The following is a 19,482-nucleotide window of genomic DNA, read 5'->3' as shown; positions in this document are numbered from 1 at the left end:
AGAACTGAACTGCATCAGACTGAAAATTGTGTGTGCTATAAACAGTATCGTCAACAAAGTGAAAAAGACGATTTGATGATAGAGAATTTTTACAAATTATTCATCTGGTAAGGGACTTCAAAGCACTAAAGGTAAAGAGCTCAACAGTAAAAAGAGAAGTAATCCAACCAAAAATGAGCAAAGAATTTAAGCAGACATTTCATAAGGGAGAATTAAAAATGACTGGCAAATTAGAAGATACTCAACCTTATTATCTACAGGTAAAGCACCCACGTGAGTGAATCATATTGACATTTTATATTCACTAGGATGGCTAGCATGCATAGATAAGTTCTGGCAAAGATATGGAAAAATCGAAACCTTTACACATTGCTGATGGGAACATACAATGGTGCAAAGTTGTGTAAGTTCTCCAAAACTGTCTTGTAATTTTTTTTGATAGTTGGACACAACATATTGGCTTAAAGAAATAGTGAATAGGTCTTCAGTGATGTGATGTTAAGATGGAAGCTCCAGAAACATTCAAGAACCCTCTGGTTAGGTCTCAGCCTTTTAATGATCTCTGGTCTGTACATGTCAGCTGGGATTTTCACTCCTCTCTCCGTAAAGGTGGAAAAGATCACTAAAGCTGAAGTCAAATATCCCAGTGCTGTCAAGGGAAGGTGAAAGCCAGTGGAGTTAGGTGTTTCTTCCATGCCAATCAGCTTTGATTAAATAGTTTCTCTCGAAAGAACAAGAGTTCTGGCATCTTGGGGTCTGAGTGATACTGCAGCAGGCAGGATGCTTGCCTTGCAAGCAGTCAACCGTATACGGTCCCCCAAACCCTACTGGTAGTGACTCCTCTTGAGTGCAGAGCCAGGAGTAAGCTCTGTGCACAGTGGATACAGTTCCAAATGACTCCCCCTTTTAAAAAAAAATTGGGCATCCTACAAATTGGTCCTTTCCCCCTTTTCCTCCCAAAGCACATGGGAGTGAATGTTCACTTAGAAGCCGGTTTACAGATTAATGAAAAACAAATTTTAACCTCAACGGCTCGGTCCTCCTGTAGTTCGGACAGTCTCAGTCCCCTCCGCTTTGCCAGTCACAGGTCAGCTCTCTCTCAGTGCTGGCTCCTGTGAGCTGTGACTGCCAATTCTCTGGGTCTCTCTGATTGTGACAATGGTCTGCTCAGTCAGCCCCTCTTCCGGAGCTGTAGTTTGCTCAGCCTTTTGTTTCTTATTAGGAAGGAGAGGTGACTTCCAGTCTTCTTACATGCTGGGCTGAAAACTGCAAGTCTGCATTCAACCTCTAGCTATGGGAATAAATGCTTTTCCACTTATTTGGAAATATGGGTAGTCTTCTACTCACTCAGGAAGTCATTAATATCTTTCAATAGTTTCATAATTTTGCCCAGGATATTCTTACAAAGGTATGGTATGAGTCAGTTCATGTTGCGTTATTGACATACCCTGAAGCGAAAGAAATTTATTTTTTCCCCATTTTGGAGACGGGAATTCCCAAATCAGGATAGCAGCCAGCATGGTTGGGATAAGTGTGTTCTAGCCTCACCCATGGCTGCCTCTTCCCTCCATCCTCACTAGGCAGAAAGTGCTGCAAACTCTTCTCGTAAGGGCATCAGTTCTTCTGATTCAAGGCTCCACACAACCTCATGTAACTCCATCACTTGCTTTACAGTCCCTCCTCTAAACCCATGTGATGTAGGGGCAGCTAGAGTTTCCATATATGAATCTGGGGAGGCCATACTTCAATCCATAGTACATGCTTAATTTAGTTCTAAATATCAAACTTCTGTACTAGTATATTTTCTTGAAATACATACTATATAGATACATAAAATTTTCTCATCTTATTACATATCTAAATGTTTTATAGTAAGTGGAAGGGCATTGATTTTTTTCATAATGATTTTGTAAAAACTTGTTATACTAAAGCTAGCAGAAGACAGATCTAATAATAATACTCAATTTCAACATTCTGGAAATTTTCTTTATCTCAGGTTCATTGTTACACAGTCACATCATATTCAAAATCAAAATTTACAGTTGATCACCATAAGACCCCTTGCCTCTGTACACTTTATTAGTTAAAAAGAAAAACATTCTGTACAGTATCTTAGAAGTGACATGATTCTTAAGCAATACTGAATTAGTGAATGTAAAATACCTCCCAATGCATTACACATAAAACAGTCACTCTCAATAATGGTTAGCTAGACAATAAGGTTTCAATTCCTTCTGTCATAGAAAAATGCGAAAGGCATTTTATGATGAGAAATATGCTTTAAATTAACTTATAACCAACTGGGAAAGTAATCCTGCAAAACAGGTTGGTGCTTTTGCTCTTGAATATTTGGAGCATGGAATTGCTCATTTATCTGACATTTAACAGGACATAAATTTTAAGTCTGTATTCTCAAAACAGTTGCTTGAGATTTCGGAGTAGTGTCTGGCATACTCAAAAGTGCTATCTTCATTCATTGTTTCTTCTTTCACAAGGCTTAATGGGATTGCGCAATGCTGGAGCAATAATCCAGAATGTCCTGAATAGTGAATTCCATTGTAACACCAGATCCAGGATAACAGCGAGCTATCAACCCTTCAAAGTGCTTGTATTGCCGTATAAATTCATCCTGCATGGAGTGCCACACTACCTATTGTAAAAATAAAATGTCATTGAAATATGAATGGAAAATACATAATTAAGAATGTAGAGTGTTAAGACATAGTTTAAGAAGCATAGTGTCAAAGAACATTCTGGAATCAGAATCTTAGCTCTTTCTATTTAAAAGATTTATAACCCCTGGCATATTATATCATTTCTGTAAACTTGGGATAATGATATTAAACCATTCTCTTAAGTTTCTTATAGCAATTAAAGGAATGGATGTAAAGAGCTTAGAACAGAGACTGAGGCAGCAAGCACTCACTGCATTTTGGTTTTACACCTTCCTAATATCCAACACAGCTGCAGGTACACAGAAACACATATGGAACATTTAAATGAAATGCAAACGTTAATTATTTGCACTTCATTACACAAGAAAGTGTAAAACACTGCTTGATGCCAAGGAAAATGGCAAAATGAGTCAGACCAGTTATCTGTGACCCAAGGATTTATAATCTAGCATTGAAAACTAATATAGACAATTATCAAGACAGAATTTGATATACCCATTGACAAACTAGCTAAAATTAATGGGTTATATTTATGAGCACTCTTTAATAGCACCGTACAAAGTGCTTAAAGTACACACTATCATACTTAATTAATTGAGTGCTGAAAGACAGTAAAGGACAAACATGCTAACCTTTCAGTACCTGTAATGCAAACCCTAATGCTAAAAAGGGTGAGTGAAGAGGAAGAAGTATGTGTGTGTGTGTGTGTGTGTGTGTGTGTGTAAGGAAGGAGAGAGAGGGAGAGAGAGAGAGAGAGAGAGAGAGAGAGAGAGAGAGAGAGAGGAGAGAGAGCGCAGGCTGGGGCCAGGAGGTGGGGAGGGAAACTGGGAACTTTGGTGGTAGGGAATGTATACTTGTGGGGTCCCCCCTTCGGGCATCATCCTGTCCCGCAGGGAGGACCTTTGTGGGGCTAAGGAGGGGACGCAACCGAACAAAGAGACGCAGAGCCAGAAGGAGGAGGAGAGAGAGAGAGTTTATTCACAGCAGTTACAATACTTATACCTCTTGGTGGGAGGGGGCGGTATGCATGCTTGGATCCCCATAGGAACAATAGTAAAATGCAGATCAGGCATGGACATTGGGCAGATCAGGCATGGGCGTTGGCTAGTGAGAGAGGAATGGCGAACTGATAAGGTCAGTAAGGTCAGCAGTGTTGACCTTGTTACAGGAATCCCAAGTAAGCCTCCGCTTGACTAGAGGATAAGAGCCGGGCTTGTAAAATGGCTCCCTACATATACTGGTGAAGGGACAGGTGTTGGAATACTGTAAGAATGAAACCCCATTACAACTTTATAACTGTGTATCTCATGGTGACTCAATAAAATTTTTTTAAAAAATATTTACTAAACAATAGTACATCTTTTACTTTCCAACTTTCAACTTATGATCTTTCACTCCACCTGGAAAGCAATTCCTGCTACTTTACAATGAACTCAGAAAGCAATGGAAACCACTGTATGCATGATCATGTGAGGTTGGGGGCAGAGAGCAAACTAGGGAGCCAAGGACCGTGCACAGGCAAGGCATTAGCTCTCCAGAGAACCCGCATCTCCAGCCTCCTCCTACTTTATCTGTTAAACTACTATTTGCTTTTCAACAGTTAACACAAATGTAATATCCTTTATGAAGCCCTCTATGGTAAAACCGGAAATAGTCTCATCTTAGAACTTCTAGTTTGATTTATAAAAAATAATGGCTGTATCTAGAGTTTGCATCTGCTGCTACCATCTATTAGCAATGAGATCATAATGTTCCACCTAAGTTTCAACTGTCACATCTATGAAATGGCATTGTCAATAACAGTAGTGTCCATTATTTTATATGGAGTAATATATGAAGATATTACTTATACTTTGCTAATAAAAATCTCAGGCAGTCACTCACTATAAGTCATGCAAATTAGTATAGGACAAGTTTAAGAACCTATATCTAACTCCAACCTTTATGCTCAGAATCTCTCTACAGTGTTATATGCATTTCATCTCCTTGCTTAAACCTAAAAACAAACAAAAGCAACAAAAAACCCCATCCCAAATGAAAGAAATACAACAGTGCCTGAAAACAACAAAACAGTAATGCAAACTGAAATACCCCTATAAACTGATAATGTTATGCATTTTTTAAATAATTTTTTTAGAATTTAAATTATTATTATTATTTGGCTTTTTCGGTCACACCTGGTGATGCACAGGGGTTACTCCTGGCTCTGCACTCAGGAATTACTCCTGGCAGTGCTCAGGGGACCATATGGGATGCTGGGAACCCGGGTCGGCTGCGTGCAAGGCAAATGCCCTACCCGCTGTGCTATCGCTCCAGCCTGTTATGCATTTCTTAAAAACACCCACCCCCAAATAAAAGTCAACATAAAGACTCAAAACTATTTAAAAAAATCACAAAACTATACAAACATATAAATTACTTTTTTCTTCCTCATACTTCATTATTTTTCTCTGCACTTTATGGAACTTTCCTCTTGCATTGCATTAATTTCAAAATCTGTAGTTTTCTTAGAGGCACATTTTTGGAAAAAGGAATAAATGTAAGGACACTCAAGCCGAAATAGTGTACAGAACTGAACGTACCTGGAGTAAGTTCTCTTCTTCACATAAATGTTTATCAACCTTCTTGTAGAGGTTATCTAAACCTTTCTTCACTTCCTTCCCAGGATATTCTTTAATAACTTTACGAAGTTCTTGTTTATTAAATGCAAGCTGATAGCTTACTTCTTCCTCTCTTATACCCTGTGCGACACGAGCTTCAACGCCTTCAAAGAAATGCTTCAAGAAAATGAAAAGAAATAATGGCAAAGAACTGTTTTCATCACTTAAACTTTAAAAAGTCTGATTATAAAAGAATATATATTTACTGTGCAAAAACCAGACAATGGGAAAGAGTACAAAGTAACAATTGCCTATTGACCATTCAGAGATTACTACTATTAATTTTACATTACTTTCAGTTGACTGAGGTGTTAAGTAGATAAAATTATAATTAGATGTCATATTTTTCATTTACTATACTTTTCCTAAAGTGCAAATTTTAATGGCTGTATAATATTTCTTCCAATGAATCATAATTTATTCACACCTCTAGCATACAGCTGGCAAATTCTACTGTTTTCAAAAAAATCTATTGTAATTTATCATTCATCTCTTTCATATGTAAGTATATACCCACATTACTGATTACATTCCAGTATCAATTCTGCAACTGTAAGCCCTCAGTTGAGGAGTTTAAGAAGAGACTTCTTGTATACAGATAGCTTCCCAGGAAAGTTCAGTTTAAATTCTGTCAGCAACACGACAGACTGCCACTGACCATCACCAACATTACTGCAATTAAAACAACTGGTGCCAATCTGAGGTGTGAAGATGCTTACTGGTTGTTTCAGTTCCTAAGTCTGGCTGAAGGTCACCTGCTTTCAGATGATTAGCAATGCACTTGGGTCCCTTGCCCATTAATATGCTGGGATCTTAGTGCTTTCCCTTTTGACTTAAAAAAACACCTTTTATATAAATTAACTGTGTTTGTTACACTGCTTAAATATTCTTCTCAAGGTATCTTTAATTATATTTGTTTCTTAATAAAGTTTTCTTGACTGGGAAGCCTATAAGGACTTTATGTATGATTTGATGCTGATAAATCCCCTCTCATTACTCCTCTTAGAATTTTTCTTAGTTATTATGATTCTCATCATTAAGGTATTGGTTTTTTACAATAATTACTGACAAGCCTATTCCTTATGCTTTAAAATTTATGGTTCTTGGCTGAGTCCTGCCAAGAGTGTGCCCTTACTCTCTGAGCTCTCCACAAAATTATGTCTCTAGAGAAGCTTAATTTTGGTTATTGCTGACACAGAAAATGAAACATCTATAGCTACATATGAATCTTGTCACTTCACTGGAAACCAACACTTTAAAGATATTATACACGTAACTCGATTCTTCAATCCTTTCTCCATCTTTCAGTTATGTTCCAACTACTGCACTGGCTAAAGCTTCTGTAATAATGTCAAATATTAAAGGAACTACCAATGTTTCACCTTTAAATATTATGTCAAAGACTTTGCTTTTTATTGTAGTTAAGTATCATGCAGGCTTTAGCTCTGAGATAAATCACACTCAAAGAACACATGTCTGTTCTAAATGTTAAAAGGATTGAACAGAGCACATAATTCAGTGTTAAGTATTTTTTTAAATTCCTGACAATAGGTAATTTCATTGGGGTGAGGGGTACCACACCCAGCGGTGCTCAGGACCTGACTCCTGACTCAGGGATCATTCCCGGCACTGCTCAGGGAACCAAATGAGGTACTGGGATCAAGCCTGGATTGGCCGCATGCAAAGCTAGTGGCTTTCCTGCTTACTATGCTCCAACCCCCACAATTCTTGTTTGATTTCTTGGGCCACACATGGCAGACTCCTGGCTGTGATCAGAGATCACTCCTGGCAGTGTTGTGGGATCATACTGTTGTATCTAATATGCAATTTTTGAGTATAATTTTGAATTTAAAACTTATAAAAGGTAGCTAATCATATTGTGGATAAAATTAATGAAAAGGGACTATCTGAGCTTCCACTATGCTGTCAAGTTCTCTGAAATCATATATATATATTTTCTTTTTAGTTTTTGGGCCACACCAGCAGTGCTCAGGGCTCAGGGGTCACTCCTGATGGTACTTGGGGGACCGCATGTAGTGTACACATTGCCAGGGATTGGTGCTGGGTCAGCCACATGCAAGGGAAGTAACTCAACCTATGTCTGATGTCTCTGACCCTTAAAACTGAAACATCTTAATTTTAATGCTCAGACTTGTTCTGGAGGAATAACTCAAGTCTACAAAGGAAGGGAAACAAAAAGAAAGAAACTAAACAAGTTTTGTTTTTCCTCTATGTTGAAGACATTTTGAAATTGTCATCTGAACTAGGGATAAAGGTCGGTCACGTATGAGGTGAGAAGTGAAGAGTATGGTCTAATGGGAAGGTCTGGTATGAATGAGCACGCTACAGCACTCTAACCAATCTCCACCCTGCCCCCAGATTTGCGACTATTACTTCAGCACGTTTATGATGTATCCTCATTGTCTCTATCCCACTCCCTGGCCCCACAAGCTACTGCCTATCAGAAGGAGCAGCACGGGGGCCTGGGGCTGGGGCAGTGCGGACAGTGGCCATGCTGCCTGCGGAAGGCTGCGAGTGTGATCCCTGGTGCCTGCTGGGTGAGCCAGCAGAGGTCTCGGCAGTTGTCAGGAACCCCAGGTTCGGTCAGAGCCTTCCAGCGACACCATTGCCAGGTGTGCATGAGCGCCGCAACCAAAGGGGGACAAATCAGGGCAAGCACCACAACTAAAGAGATATGCCAGCACCATGGCCAGCTGCCCCCCTGGGCGAGCATGAGCCTGAGCACCACAGTGGCCCCTGGGGAGCACTCCACCTAGGGGAGTGTGGCCCTGGGTGAGCACAAGGTCCAGTGAGCTCCACAATGCAGTGTGTGGCCACCGGCAAGCACCGCAACTCAGTGTGAGTGCTGAGCCCCGTGTGTGACTCCAGGTCACTGCCACGAGACAGGGAAGTGCCAACCATGATCAAAAGAAATGAGAGAAATATCAAGTACACAAAGTACCTAGCAGTGTCTGCACACCGGCAGCTTCTGTTCCTGGTCTGCTCCTTATTCCACATCCACGTGAGATGGGTAACTCTGACAGTATCCTCGGATACACAGAGGCACGCAAGCGCAAAAGTAGAGAAAATGTACCAAGTGAAAATATACTCACATTGAGTTTTTCGAGAGGCTGCCCTAACGAGTAAATGACATAAGACTGAAGGTGATCTGTGTACTTTTGTTTGGCTTCTTTCTTTTCATTTTCCAGACAGGAAATTTTCAAACGAGAAAGTGTTGCAAAAATATGGTGAAAGTTTTCCATCATAACAACATCTCTGGGAGTCTTCTGGCTTTCATTTGCTACTTTCTCCACTAAGATAAAACAAAAAACACAATTTCATCCTGATAATGAGTATAATCATATCCAGCAATACAAATATGTTGTGACTGGTTTTCTTTATTTGTTTGAAAAGTACATTTCTGGAAATACAGAATCTCCACAGCCACCTAAACCTTATTAAAAATCATCCTAAAATAGTTGTGTATATATGGAAACAATCTGCAAAAAAACTGGCTTTCAAATTGGTGGGGAAATGATATAATTCAGAATCTGTTAGGACAACCAGACTTTTAAAAACACAAAATTTGTCTTCTTAATCAAACGAATTCTAAATGTGAAATGGATGAAAACAAATGGATATAATCATAAATTGTAAGGAAAATAAAGCCAATTTAAAGAAATTTTTGTGACTGTGACATTCCTAGGAAGGAACCAAAATTCAGAACTTATAAAAGGGAAAGAGATTAAATGACCAAATCTGAAAGCTCTTATGCTGCAAAAAATACCATAAGATAAATTAATTTATAGTTCAGTATCTGATACAAATGAAAGGGTTAACAGCACCTAGTAATATTCAGCAATGGTGCAGGGATGATGGGACCTTTGTCCAGCTGCTCAAATCGTCCATGGACACTGCTCTACTCACTGTGCATGGCACGTCGGTAAAAGCCTTGAGGCATATACAAACCTTTTGCTTCGCTAATTCCATTTCTAATAATGACCCTAAAGAAATCATTGAATAAGTATACAAAAATATATACTGACAGATATACAAAGAAATGGAAAACAAGCTAAAATCCTATTACTAAGGGATTTGGTAAGTAAAAAAATATACAAAATACTGTGCAATCATAAAAAGTTGATCAAAGCTATATTTATTTATTGGTTTGGGGGCTACACCTGATGATCAGGGGTTACTCCTGGCTCTGTACTCAGGAATTACTCCTTGCAGTGCCTGGGGACCATATGGGATGCCAGGATTGAACCTGTGTCAGCTGCGTGCAAAGCAACTGCCCTACCCACTGTCCTACTGCTCTGGTCCCCACAGCTACTGTTACCGATTGAATAGAACAGTCACTAGATAATAGATCTGGCAAGTTCCTAACAACATATAATATGTGCGCACGCTCGTGTGTGTGTGTGTGTGTGTGTGTGTGTGGTGTGTTTGTGTGTGTGTGTGTGTGTGTGGTGTGTTTGAGGAGGGCTGATTTGGGTCATAATGGCAGTGCTCAGGGGTCACTCCTAGTGATGCGTAGGGGATCGTATTCAGTGCTGGGAACTGAACTAGAGCTGACTGTATGCAAGGCAAGAGCCTTAACCCCAGTACTACCATCTCTCCAGCTCTAAGACTCATATGTGTAAATGACATACTGAAATGTTTGGAAGATAACGATCAAACAGTAACTCTGAACATGAGAGATTACATATTACCTCTGTTTTCCTCTTGTTTAAAATTTGCTTTCTGACTTGGGTGTGTGGGATGAGCATATATGATCTTACAATCAGAAAAAGCGAAGCTAGTTTGAATACAAAATAAATGTCAAGCATACTAAAGAAATATCAATCTAATCAAGTAATTTATCTATCTTTAATCTTGCTTCCACTAAAAACATTATATGTAAATAAGACGATCCCACTTCCTGCCAATTTCTTCAGCTGTTAACATTTCTAAATATATACAAGTCAGTTAATTTCAAATTAAATGATTCGTCCACAATGTTTCTGTAACTTAATTGTTGGACTTGACACAAAAATCTAATGAATAGAGTAGTGTGTTAGCATTAATCTACTTTGATGGAAGCAAAACAGAGGGCCAAAAAAGTGGATTGATTTGCTAAAGGTTACACAGATGTCACTGCAGAAGCCTGCAGAAATGCAAATGTAATCTAGAACGTCATTTTCTTACTTTTACTTTAGGGGTCCAGGGAGAAGGTGAAGCTCCTGCCTTGCCAGCATGAGACCACGTGTTGGATCCCAGCACCAGTGCACATGCCCAAGTACCATCTCACGGCTCTGCTGTGGATCCCCAAGGGATGACCAAGTGCCATCCACTGTGTTGTTTGCACACCACTCTGGTATGTGATGGCAAAGCAACTCATGCGTGTGCACCTCAGTGAGGCGTGTGATCCCCAGCAAGCATGTGTGCGGGTACCGCAGCCAAGGGAGTGCAGCCCCACAACCATAACCACAAAAGGGGGAGGGGAGATGAGAGAAACATATAAATTTTTTTTTTTTTTTTTGCTTTTTGGGTCACACCTGGCGATGTACAGGGGTTACTCCTGGCTTTGCACTCAGGAATTACTCCTGGCGGTGCTCAGGGGACCATATGGGATGCTGGGAATCGAACCCGGGTCGGCCATGTGCAAGGCAAATGCCCTAGCTGCTGTGCTATCGCTCCAGACCCGAGAAATATACAAATTTAAAGAACTATAATTTTTCCTGATGGCAAATCCACATGAACCCTAAAATGTAAGTGGCTCCTGATGAAAATGAACAATTTTATGTACTACTGTTTTTTAAATTTTAAATTTCATAACGCTTTAATAAACCATATAACATTTAAATAAACTACCGAGTATGAGAAATGATGACTATATAAGACTTGATCCCACTTTCTGAGTTATTAGAATGAAGCAACTTACCCCTGCAAAATCCTTGGGACATAACAAAAGCTTACCATTAACAAACACGCCTCTGATTAGTTTCGTATATGCTTTATCGAGATCGCCACGACGCTCTGCATTTTTAAAGATAGATTCTGCGAGTCCTGCAAACTCTTCAAATTCAGCAACAAATGGAAGGATTCCAACTTTACTCTTCTTAGAGATTTTTACTTCTTCCATTTGCCTTATTTGGTTACTCTACGTTAGGCAGAGAACAAGGGAGAAAGCAACATATGATTATTAGCAAAAATATGTATCACCAAAGCAGATAATTTAATGTCTAGAACATTTTAGATACTAACTACATGAAGATGAAAACAAGGGATAACTAAGACAAACCATTTCTGTATGTTATAAATTATACAAAAATCAGCCCAAAGGGGAAAAAACAAATTATTTAAAGCAACATACAATCAAATCTTATGAATCACAAGTTTCATGTAAAGTAAGAACAACAAACATATCTATCATTATGAAAGCAAGGTAGCAAGATGCCAGAACACATAAGATCACTAGGCTTCTTCTGGCTGGTGGCCACGTGGTGAAGTTTGGAAGCCACAGATACTTGCACTTCTCAATGAGCACAGAGAGGGAGAACGGGCACTTCTACTGCAGCTTTGCATTCACTAGCCTTCCTTGCACCTGCTACTTCCTCTAAATTAGACCCACAGAGTGCTGTGTACAGTGGAAACCCAGAACTCTGCCTCTGGTAGCTCTCCCTGGTCCTCTGAGCTACCAACTTGTCATCAGACTTTGCAGGTTTCGAATTACCTCTACAGATGTGCAAAAGAAGATAAATTTTAAATGGTCAAATTTTAAAGCTTTTCAAATACCACGTTAAGATCATTTGGAAAGGATAAGAGGATTAATAAGCCTCGTGAGGTGATGCTTAAGTTTCTACAATAGATACAGATTATTTTTATACTTTGCAAAAATCTCACTATTTTTTAATGTATATGAAAAATGACTGTCTTTATTTTAATCCCCCACTTTTATAGAATAAGACACAACTAAGAGATTACATAGTAGAAATATTTAAATGATACAGAACCATTCACATACTGGCCATAATAATGAAGAACATTTTTGGGACCTACTTGGCCTAGTCCAATTAACATCTACAAGCTTATCAATGTTTAATCACTGTATCACTGTCACCCCATTGCTCATCAATTTGCTCAAGCGGGCACCAGTAATGTCACCATTGTGAGACTTGTTGTTACTGTTTTTGGCATATTGAATAAACCATGGGAAGCTTGTCAGGCTCTGCCGTGCGGGCAAGATGCTCTCGGTAGCTTGCTGGGCTCTCTGAGAAGGACGAAGGAGTCGAACCCGGGTCAGTCGTGTGCAAAGCAAACACCCTACCTGCTGTGCTATTGCTCCAGCCCTTATTAGAACACATTAATAGAAAATATAAGCCAAGTTATAATTATTTCATTACAGCTATGATCATCAGTAAACTGAAATTTCAGCTACTTAGTGATCTCTTTAGCAGCTGCTATGTCACTTACTCCAGATGGAATTGACAAACTCAACCACAGCAGCTAACACCTTGCTTCCAAGTGACGCTGAATAGTAGGTCCCACAACGGACGCTACAAATCACCTGATTTCATTCACTGTTTTTGGCAACAACCGAAATCCTAAGTTACTGAAAAAACAACAACAAAAAAGAACTTACAATGCATTTATCAAAGTTTCTTTTGACAGTGACCAAAACATTTCCCAATGTAGTACTTAGGAAAGAGGCAGGATCCACGTTTTGTGCAGTCCATACGTGATGACTCATTTTGACCAGCATGTAAAGGGAGTTAAAGCTATCGATTTTGTCGCCTAGTGCAATTAGATTATTCAGTTCTGGCTCAATGCAGCGAAATATTTTAATCATCATCTGACGGATCATGTCTTTCCTGTATCAGAAAACATACAAAACATCTGAAATTATTACAGGCGTTTAGCTTGAATCTTCTGGGTATATACTGAAGACTAAAATGTGCTTTTTCGACAGAGAATGTCCCAATGTGATGAACTAATTATTATATAGCTGTCTTTAATATATGAGGGGTTTCTTTCTTTTTTTGCAGTTAACTTTGCCACTTGTGAAGCTAAGCCCTAAAATGTGCTTTATGATTTCTGGAAAACACACTGCGATTCACTGTTATTTCCAACCAGAAAACATCACAATGGAAGGTGCTTTCTGTGATGAGTGGAGCAAAAAGGACCTGTCGAGCCATGAGCAGGCCTGGGTTTAATGCAGTGAGGGTGTTTGGGAAGGGAACCATCTCCCATCTCCCCCAGAGTTCTGGGAGCCATCAAACTGCTGACAATTCCCCAGACCCCTCCCAGAGGTAGCACTCTTGCAGACCCTTTCTCAGAAGTAGAAGACAGACTGCGGCCGACACATACTCAGATGACACAGGCAGCGGTGCACCAGAATTATGTTGCCGTGAGAAGGTGCTGCCGTCCAGTTCCTCCACTTCACTCTGCAAAATTAATTCAGGTACATACTAAGAAACTATCCTCTTGACTAGGTTACACAGCAAATGCCTGTTCAGTCCTAAAACTCCTAGGGCAGGAAAAATGACTTTTACTGACAAAAGTATAAACTTAGTAGGATGTTTAATGCTCTGGAAAAATCACTGTGGGTTGAGAAGTTGTGTTTTGGGGTGCGCATACAAGGGGTGGGATGTGCAGGGGACTCAGAGTCCACCGGAATGAAGGGAAACATCAGGACACAACTTTCAGGGGGGGTTTAGAAACTTAAGGAAATCTTACCAACTATTCGAATTAAAATGGGCATTTGGAAGAATGCTTTCAACAATTCTGACAGAAGCTGAGAGGCAAGTGCATTCACCACGGCCACAGACTATAAGCAGCCCTCAACAGAAATAACTTTGCATTTGTTTGATGTCCGATCTGTCTACGTTGGCTCTCTAAGGCGTACTTTTTTGACCACATGGAGTAATGCTCGGAGCTCACTCGTGGTCATGTTTGGGAACCATATGGCCTTTGCCTGCCAAGAGAGAGGCCACCCAGGCCCTGGCCCCGGGAGATGACTTTAATCTAAAAAGCACTCTAAATGCTCTCTTGGTTTGTTTTGATGCCATAGACAGAGGTGCCCACTGTCTCTGGCAGGGCCAGGGCCGGAACCCCAGGCTTCTGCAGGCAGAGTACTCAGCTCTATGTGCTTCTCCCAGAGCCTCAATTTGCATTTTTTGAGAAAGAACACTCGTTTTAAGTTCACCAAAATATTCTAGCAGATATCCAATTTTATTTAGTTTGTTGTTGTTGTTGTTTGTTTTGCTTGGGGGGCTTACTCAAGATCACTCCTTGGTAGTGCTTGAGGGACCAAACATGGCATTGGGGATCGAATCTGGTCCAGATCAGCCACATGCAAGGGAAGCATCTTACTTGCTATACTATTACTCGAGCCCTACAAATGTCTAATTATATCTTCTTTCATTTGTCACCTAAAAGGCATGTAGAATAGGCATAATTATAGACACTTTACAGATGAGAAAAAAGTGGAGATTAAATAATTGGTTACTTCAAGGTCAGTTAGCAAGAAAGCCCTAAGATTCAGATTTGAAGTCTCACCTCCTGCTCTTCCTTTTTTGCTAGGTCATGGTAGAAACTCAAATATCTTTTCCTTTAAAAAAAAATCATATTTTCCCCTGTTAACAATGATAAAATTACTTTTGAAACAATGTTGTTTCTTGAAAAGGAAGTCAGATGTTTCACTTCCCCCTGCTCTATCTTAGAGAAGTTAGGACTAAGACCATTAGGAATATTAATCAGGTGTCAAAATTCAATCTGTTTTTTTAATCTTTTGGCAGGACAAAAATTGTATCTGAAATTCTTCCTTTTCCTGTCCTAATATTGAAACAAAAAGGTTAGGTACAGAATCAAACACTAGCCAACAAGTAAATGCGAGGCATACCATAGTCCCAGGCAAGTTCTGATGCTGCTGTAGCTTAAAAAATTTACTTATGAAATCTTGTTCTGCCAGACACAGGGGCTCCAGTTCACTCAGTACCTGTTCAAAGATCTGAAGAAAACCAGAATGATACTTTAGTAAAATTGGTGCTGAAATTCTCACTCTGAATTTAATTCTTTTTTCGTGTGTTTGTTTGCTTGTTTGGGGGCCATATCTGGCAGTGCTCAGGGCTTACTCCTGGTTCTGTGCTCAGGTATCACTCGTGGTAGGGCTTAGGGGGTCATAAATAGTGCCGAGGATCGAACCCGGGTTTGCCACATGCAAGACAAGCACCTTACCCACTGTACTATTTTTCCAGCCCCTTGATTCACTTTTTGCAGTGATAGATGATTTATTTATGATCTGAATAAAACCCAAATGATAACCTCCAAGCCTCCAATACATTATTATCCAAGTGCAATAGTGCCAGAACTTGCCCCAAATAAAACTCAAAATAATTATTTATTTAAAACTTGGAGAGAGATCAACAGTGGACAAACCTTTTAAACCTATTTAATGTATTGCAGTGAACAGTGATTTCATAAAAGCTGACTTTTCCTCTTTGCTTAGTAGCTGCTCAAATAATTTACATTAAGTGATATGCACACACTTAATGATTTATAAAGAAACAATAGAGTTATTTTTAGATTTAAAATTGGAAAATTAAGTTTGGTTTATGCTTTAAATTTAAGAGAACCAGCAGGGCTCAACCTCTGAACACACTGAAATGACTGACACTCTGCTGTTAGAAAAATGAATGCATTTAAGACACACTTGTTACTTTTACCTTATCAAATTTGGTTCTATCAGCAACATCAAGATCAGAGGCCGACATATTTCCCATGTCCAACAAGGAAGACGACTGAGATCTTCGATTCCCTGAACTCTGAACACTGAGTTTATTAAGACTAGAAGTAGATCCAGTTAATTTCCCAGAACTTCCATGAAGACCTAAGAAATAACACACCGTTGAAAGCTGTGACCTTCATAAATGAAAGATCCATCTCCTAACTCAGGGCTCTCTGCCACTGTCTTGGTCTTCAGGGCTCACACTAGTCAGTACATATGGCTACTATGGGGGACGTGGTACAGGGTCCTTTACCTTCCATTATTTGTCAATACCTTCGACTATTCCTAAGTATGCTGGAAAGAGAAGTAGAACCAGACCACAGGACTGAAAGGGGCCTTAAAAATCATAGTCTCTGCTCTGTCCAACTTAACATAAAGTTGCCTCCACACCAAAATAGATTGTCTCTCTACTATTTGAAGGACACAAATAAGGAAGGTTGCTGACCCTGTACAAACTTGCTAACATGACTCTGCTATATTTCTAGAGAAAACTGCCATATCCAAATGACTTATTTCCAACTTATTATAATTATGTTGTTTTTGTTCTGAGGACATACCCACCAGTGATCAGAGCTTATTCCTGGCCCTGCACTCAAGGATCACTCCTGGTGGTGTCCAGGGAACTGTATATGGTGCAGGGGATTGAAGCTGGGTGAGCTACATGCAACACAAGTGCCCTACCTGCTAACTCTATCTCTCGCACCTATTATTTTTTTTAAGCACACCCAGTGGTGCTCAGGGGATGCTTCCAGTTCTGTGCTCAAAAGTCACTCCCTGAGGTGCTCACGGATACTGCTGAGGATTGAATGGGCCTCCTGCATACAAATTATCCACTCAGGTCTTAGGTATTTCCCCAGGCCTTCTATATTAAATCAATATATCAGACTGAACCATCTGAAAGTACCAACACTTATATTCTTGCCCTACCAAAAAAAATCAAATTACATATGATCCAAACTTAATATATTCCTGGCCCCAGAAACTGCTTTTTCAAGCAGAGTTGAAGTGATTAACTACAGCTGTTTAGAAACTAAACAAAACAAAAAAAGAAAGAAAAAAGAAAAATCCTGAAAACTTGTTACACTTAAAATACAGCTAAAATATATTACCTATATAATTAACCATAGTAACTAGGACTCTAGTGTTTTGGGTATAATAATTCTAGGTACCCATCAAAGCCATGAGGAAAAATATAAACAATATGGCTAAAGAATATCCTCTATACATAAAGATTTAAAGGATTTCATTTAAAAAAAATAATTTACCACTGATTTACAATACCACCAAATTTGGGAGTGCAGTCTCATAGCTCTCTATCTGTACATTAAGATTCACCGCCACAAAATTCAGGTGTTATTACACTATCAAAATAGCCTCTTCTGAAAGAATTCCATTTTAACAAAAAAAGATATGTGACATTTTAATTCAGTTTAAAATACACATTAAGCCATTTAAAAGGATTTGGAGTAATTATGTTGCGTATTATTTACTGATGGTCAGAAAGGACAAAAGAACCCACTAAGAACAAAGACAAGCTTTGGCTTCTTGAGGCGAAATCTGACCAAATCTATAGATATTCATTTTTCCAAACAGAACCTGAAAATACAAGTACAAAGGTTAACTTATTTTTCATAAATTTTTGATAATTTTTTTTAGTACCTGCCATATACTAAAACTAAAACAGTAAGCTCCCCGTTTCTTGGAGGCGGCTGTACCATTACCATCATGTTTGTTTTCTTTTAGCAATCAATACCTGGCAACTCAACTCAGAGCAATCAGTATTTGTGGTGCATAACTTTTTTCAAGACAAACAACCAATTTCTAGACATTAAACAAACATGCATTGAGAAAACCTAATACACTAAGCATACTCACTCTCTGCTTCCTGTTTGACAGCGCTCTCTTTTCGAGGCAGTGTAGCTGTGATGGATTAGGTTGCAAGCATCAAAGACAAAGACAAGTTAATAAACTGCATTTTGCACAAACCATGCACAAGAGGAAGTTAAAGCTCTAGTTTAAAAGACACATGCAAAGAATCATGAGCATCAAGTAACAAGAGATGCAAACACATGTTTAGTTGGTCAGCTACTGTTTGAGAAATTATGAGGAAAAACTTTGTCTTTTAATATACTGTTTTTAAACTCAAATATTCAGTTGAGAATATCGCTATTTGTATACCCCATACACAATTTTATATATGCTACTTTTTTTTTTTAAGTTTATGAAGCTGGTCTTTTTGAAACACTAGGACTATAAGTTTTAGTTACTGAAAAATGTAATTTAAAGAGTTAATTTAGTGCAATGGTGCAATGGAACTTAGTTAGATTGAAGTGATAGATTTAGACATTAGATCCATCAACATTCTCATGCTTCCTGGGAGGCTCCTGAAAAGCACCTCCTGTACTAAACGACTTTATACTAAACCTGCAAGAAAATTACATGAGTGGCACTTAAAACATTTCAAGATATCGGGTAGAAACTGAGTAACTGGCTTTACGAGCAATCTAAAAGGCAACGTTTGTGTCCTAATGCTAAGTTTGAGAGCTGGGTAAGTGCAAGAGCAATGCTGCAGGAACAGGGTCCCGTAGAAGAACAGGGGCTCTTTTAGGGTCACCTGTCATTTGTCTTATAGTAAAACCTATCTCTTACCAAACTTATTATTTTTGTTTTGGCTTTTGGGTCACACCTGGCGATGCACAGGGGTTACTCCTGACAGTACTTAGGGGACCATATGGGATGTTGGGAATCGAATCTGGGTTGGTTGCATGCAAGGCAAATGCCCTACCCACTGTACTACCACTCCAGCCCTCCTACGTTTTTTTTTTTTTTCTTTTTGGGTCACGCCTGGTGATGCACAGGGGTCATTCCTGGCTCATGCACTCAGGAATTACCCCCAGTGATGCTCAGGGGACCATATGGGATGCTGGGAATCCAACCCGGTCGGCAGCGTGCAAGGCACACGCCCTACCCGCTGTGCTATCACTCCAGCCCCTACCTAACATTTTAAAGCAACTGCAGAGATAAGTTTGTGAAACGCCCTGAACTAAGATTAGAAGTTAATGTGAAGTGCAAAGAAAGGAACCACAGGGGCTGGAACGATAGCACAGCAGGTAGGGCGTTTGCTTTGCACACGGCCAACCTGGTTCGATTCCCAGCGTCCCATATGGTCCCCTGACCACTGCCAGGGGTAATTCCTGAGTACAGAGCCAGGAGTGACCCTTGTGCTTCACCAGGTGTGACCCAAAAGGCAAAAAAAAAAACCAAAAACCCAAAAACCCAGGGGGCTGGAGTGATAGCACAGCGGGTAGGGCGTTTGCCTTGCACGTGGCCGACCCGGGTTCTAATCCCAGCATCCCATATGGTCCCCTGAGCACCGCCA

General features: G+C 39.6%; 1 protein-coding gene across 7 annotated transcripts in view; it reads right to left on the bottom strand.

Annotated features, from left to right (window-relative positions):
* Positions 1 to 1,964: 1,964 nt before the first annotated feature.
* Positions 1,965 to 19,482, bottom strand: part of EXOC1 (exocyst complex component 1) — a 57,268-nt gene continuing 39,750 nt past the window's right edge. For 4 of the 7 annotated variants that reach the window (XM_055138303.1, XM_055138302.1, XM_004616442.2 and 1 more), the window contains 9 exons: positions 17,979 to 18,023; positions 16,042 to 16,205; positions 15,219 to 15,326; positions 13,685 to 13,761; positions 12,960 to 13,188; positions 11,294 to 11,477; positions 8,449 to 8,648; positions 5,258 to 5,452; positions 1,965 to 2,650 (listed from right to left, as the gene is read on the bottom strand). In XM_055138303.1, coding sequence (XP_054994278.1) covers positions 2,498 to 2,650; positions 5,258 to 5,452; positions 8,449 to 8,648; positions 11,294 to 11,477; positions 12,960 to 13,188; positions 13,685 to 13,761; positions 15,219 to 15,326; positions 16,042 to 16,205; positions 17,979 to 18,023 — 1,355 coding nt within the window. In that variant the 3' untranslated portion in view covers positions 1,965 to 2,497. The remainder of the gene's footprint in view (positions 2,651 to 5,257; positions 5,453 to 8,448; positions 8,649 to 11,293; positions 11,478 to 12,959; positions 13,189 to 13,684; positions 13,762 to 15,218; positions 15,327 to 16,041; positions 16,206 to 17,978; positions 18,024 to 19,482) is intronic. The other 3 variants (XM_055138304.1, XM_004616443.3, XM_055138307.1) reach the window with 1 other exon arrangement.

This window comes from Sorex araneus, chromosome 5, assembly GCF_027595985.1.
Source record: "Sorex araneus isolate mSorAra2 chromosome 5, mSorAra2.pri, whole genome shotgun sequence".
Classification (NCBI taxonomy): Eukaryota; Metazoa; Chordata; class Mammalia; order Eulipotyphla; family Soricidae; genus Sorex; species Sorex araneus.
Note: the sequence above shows the minus strand (reverse complement) of the source record. Positions and strands in the feature narration are given on the sequence as shown.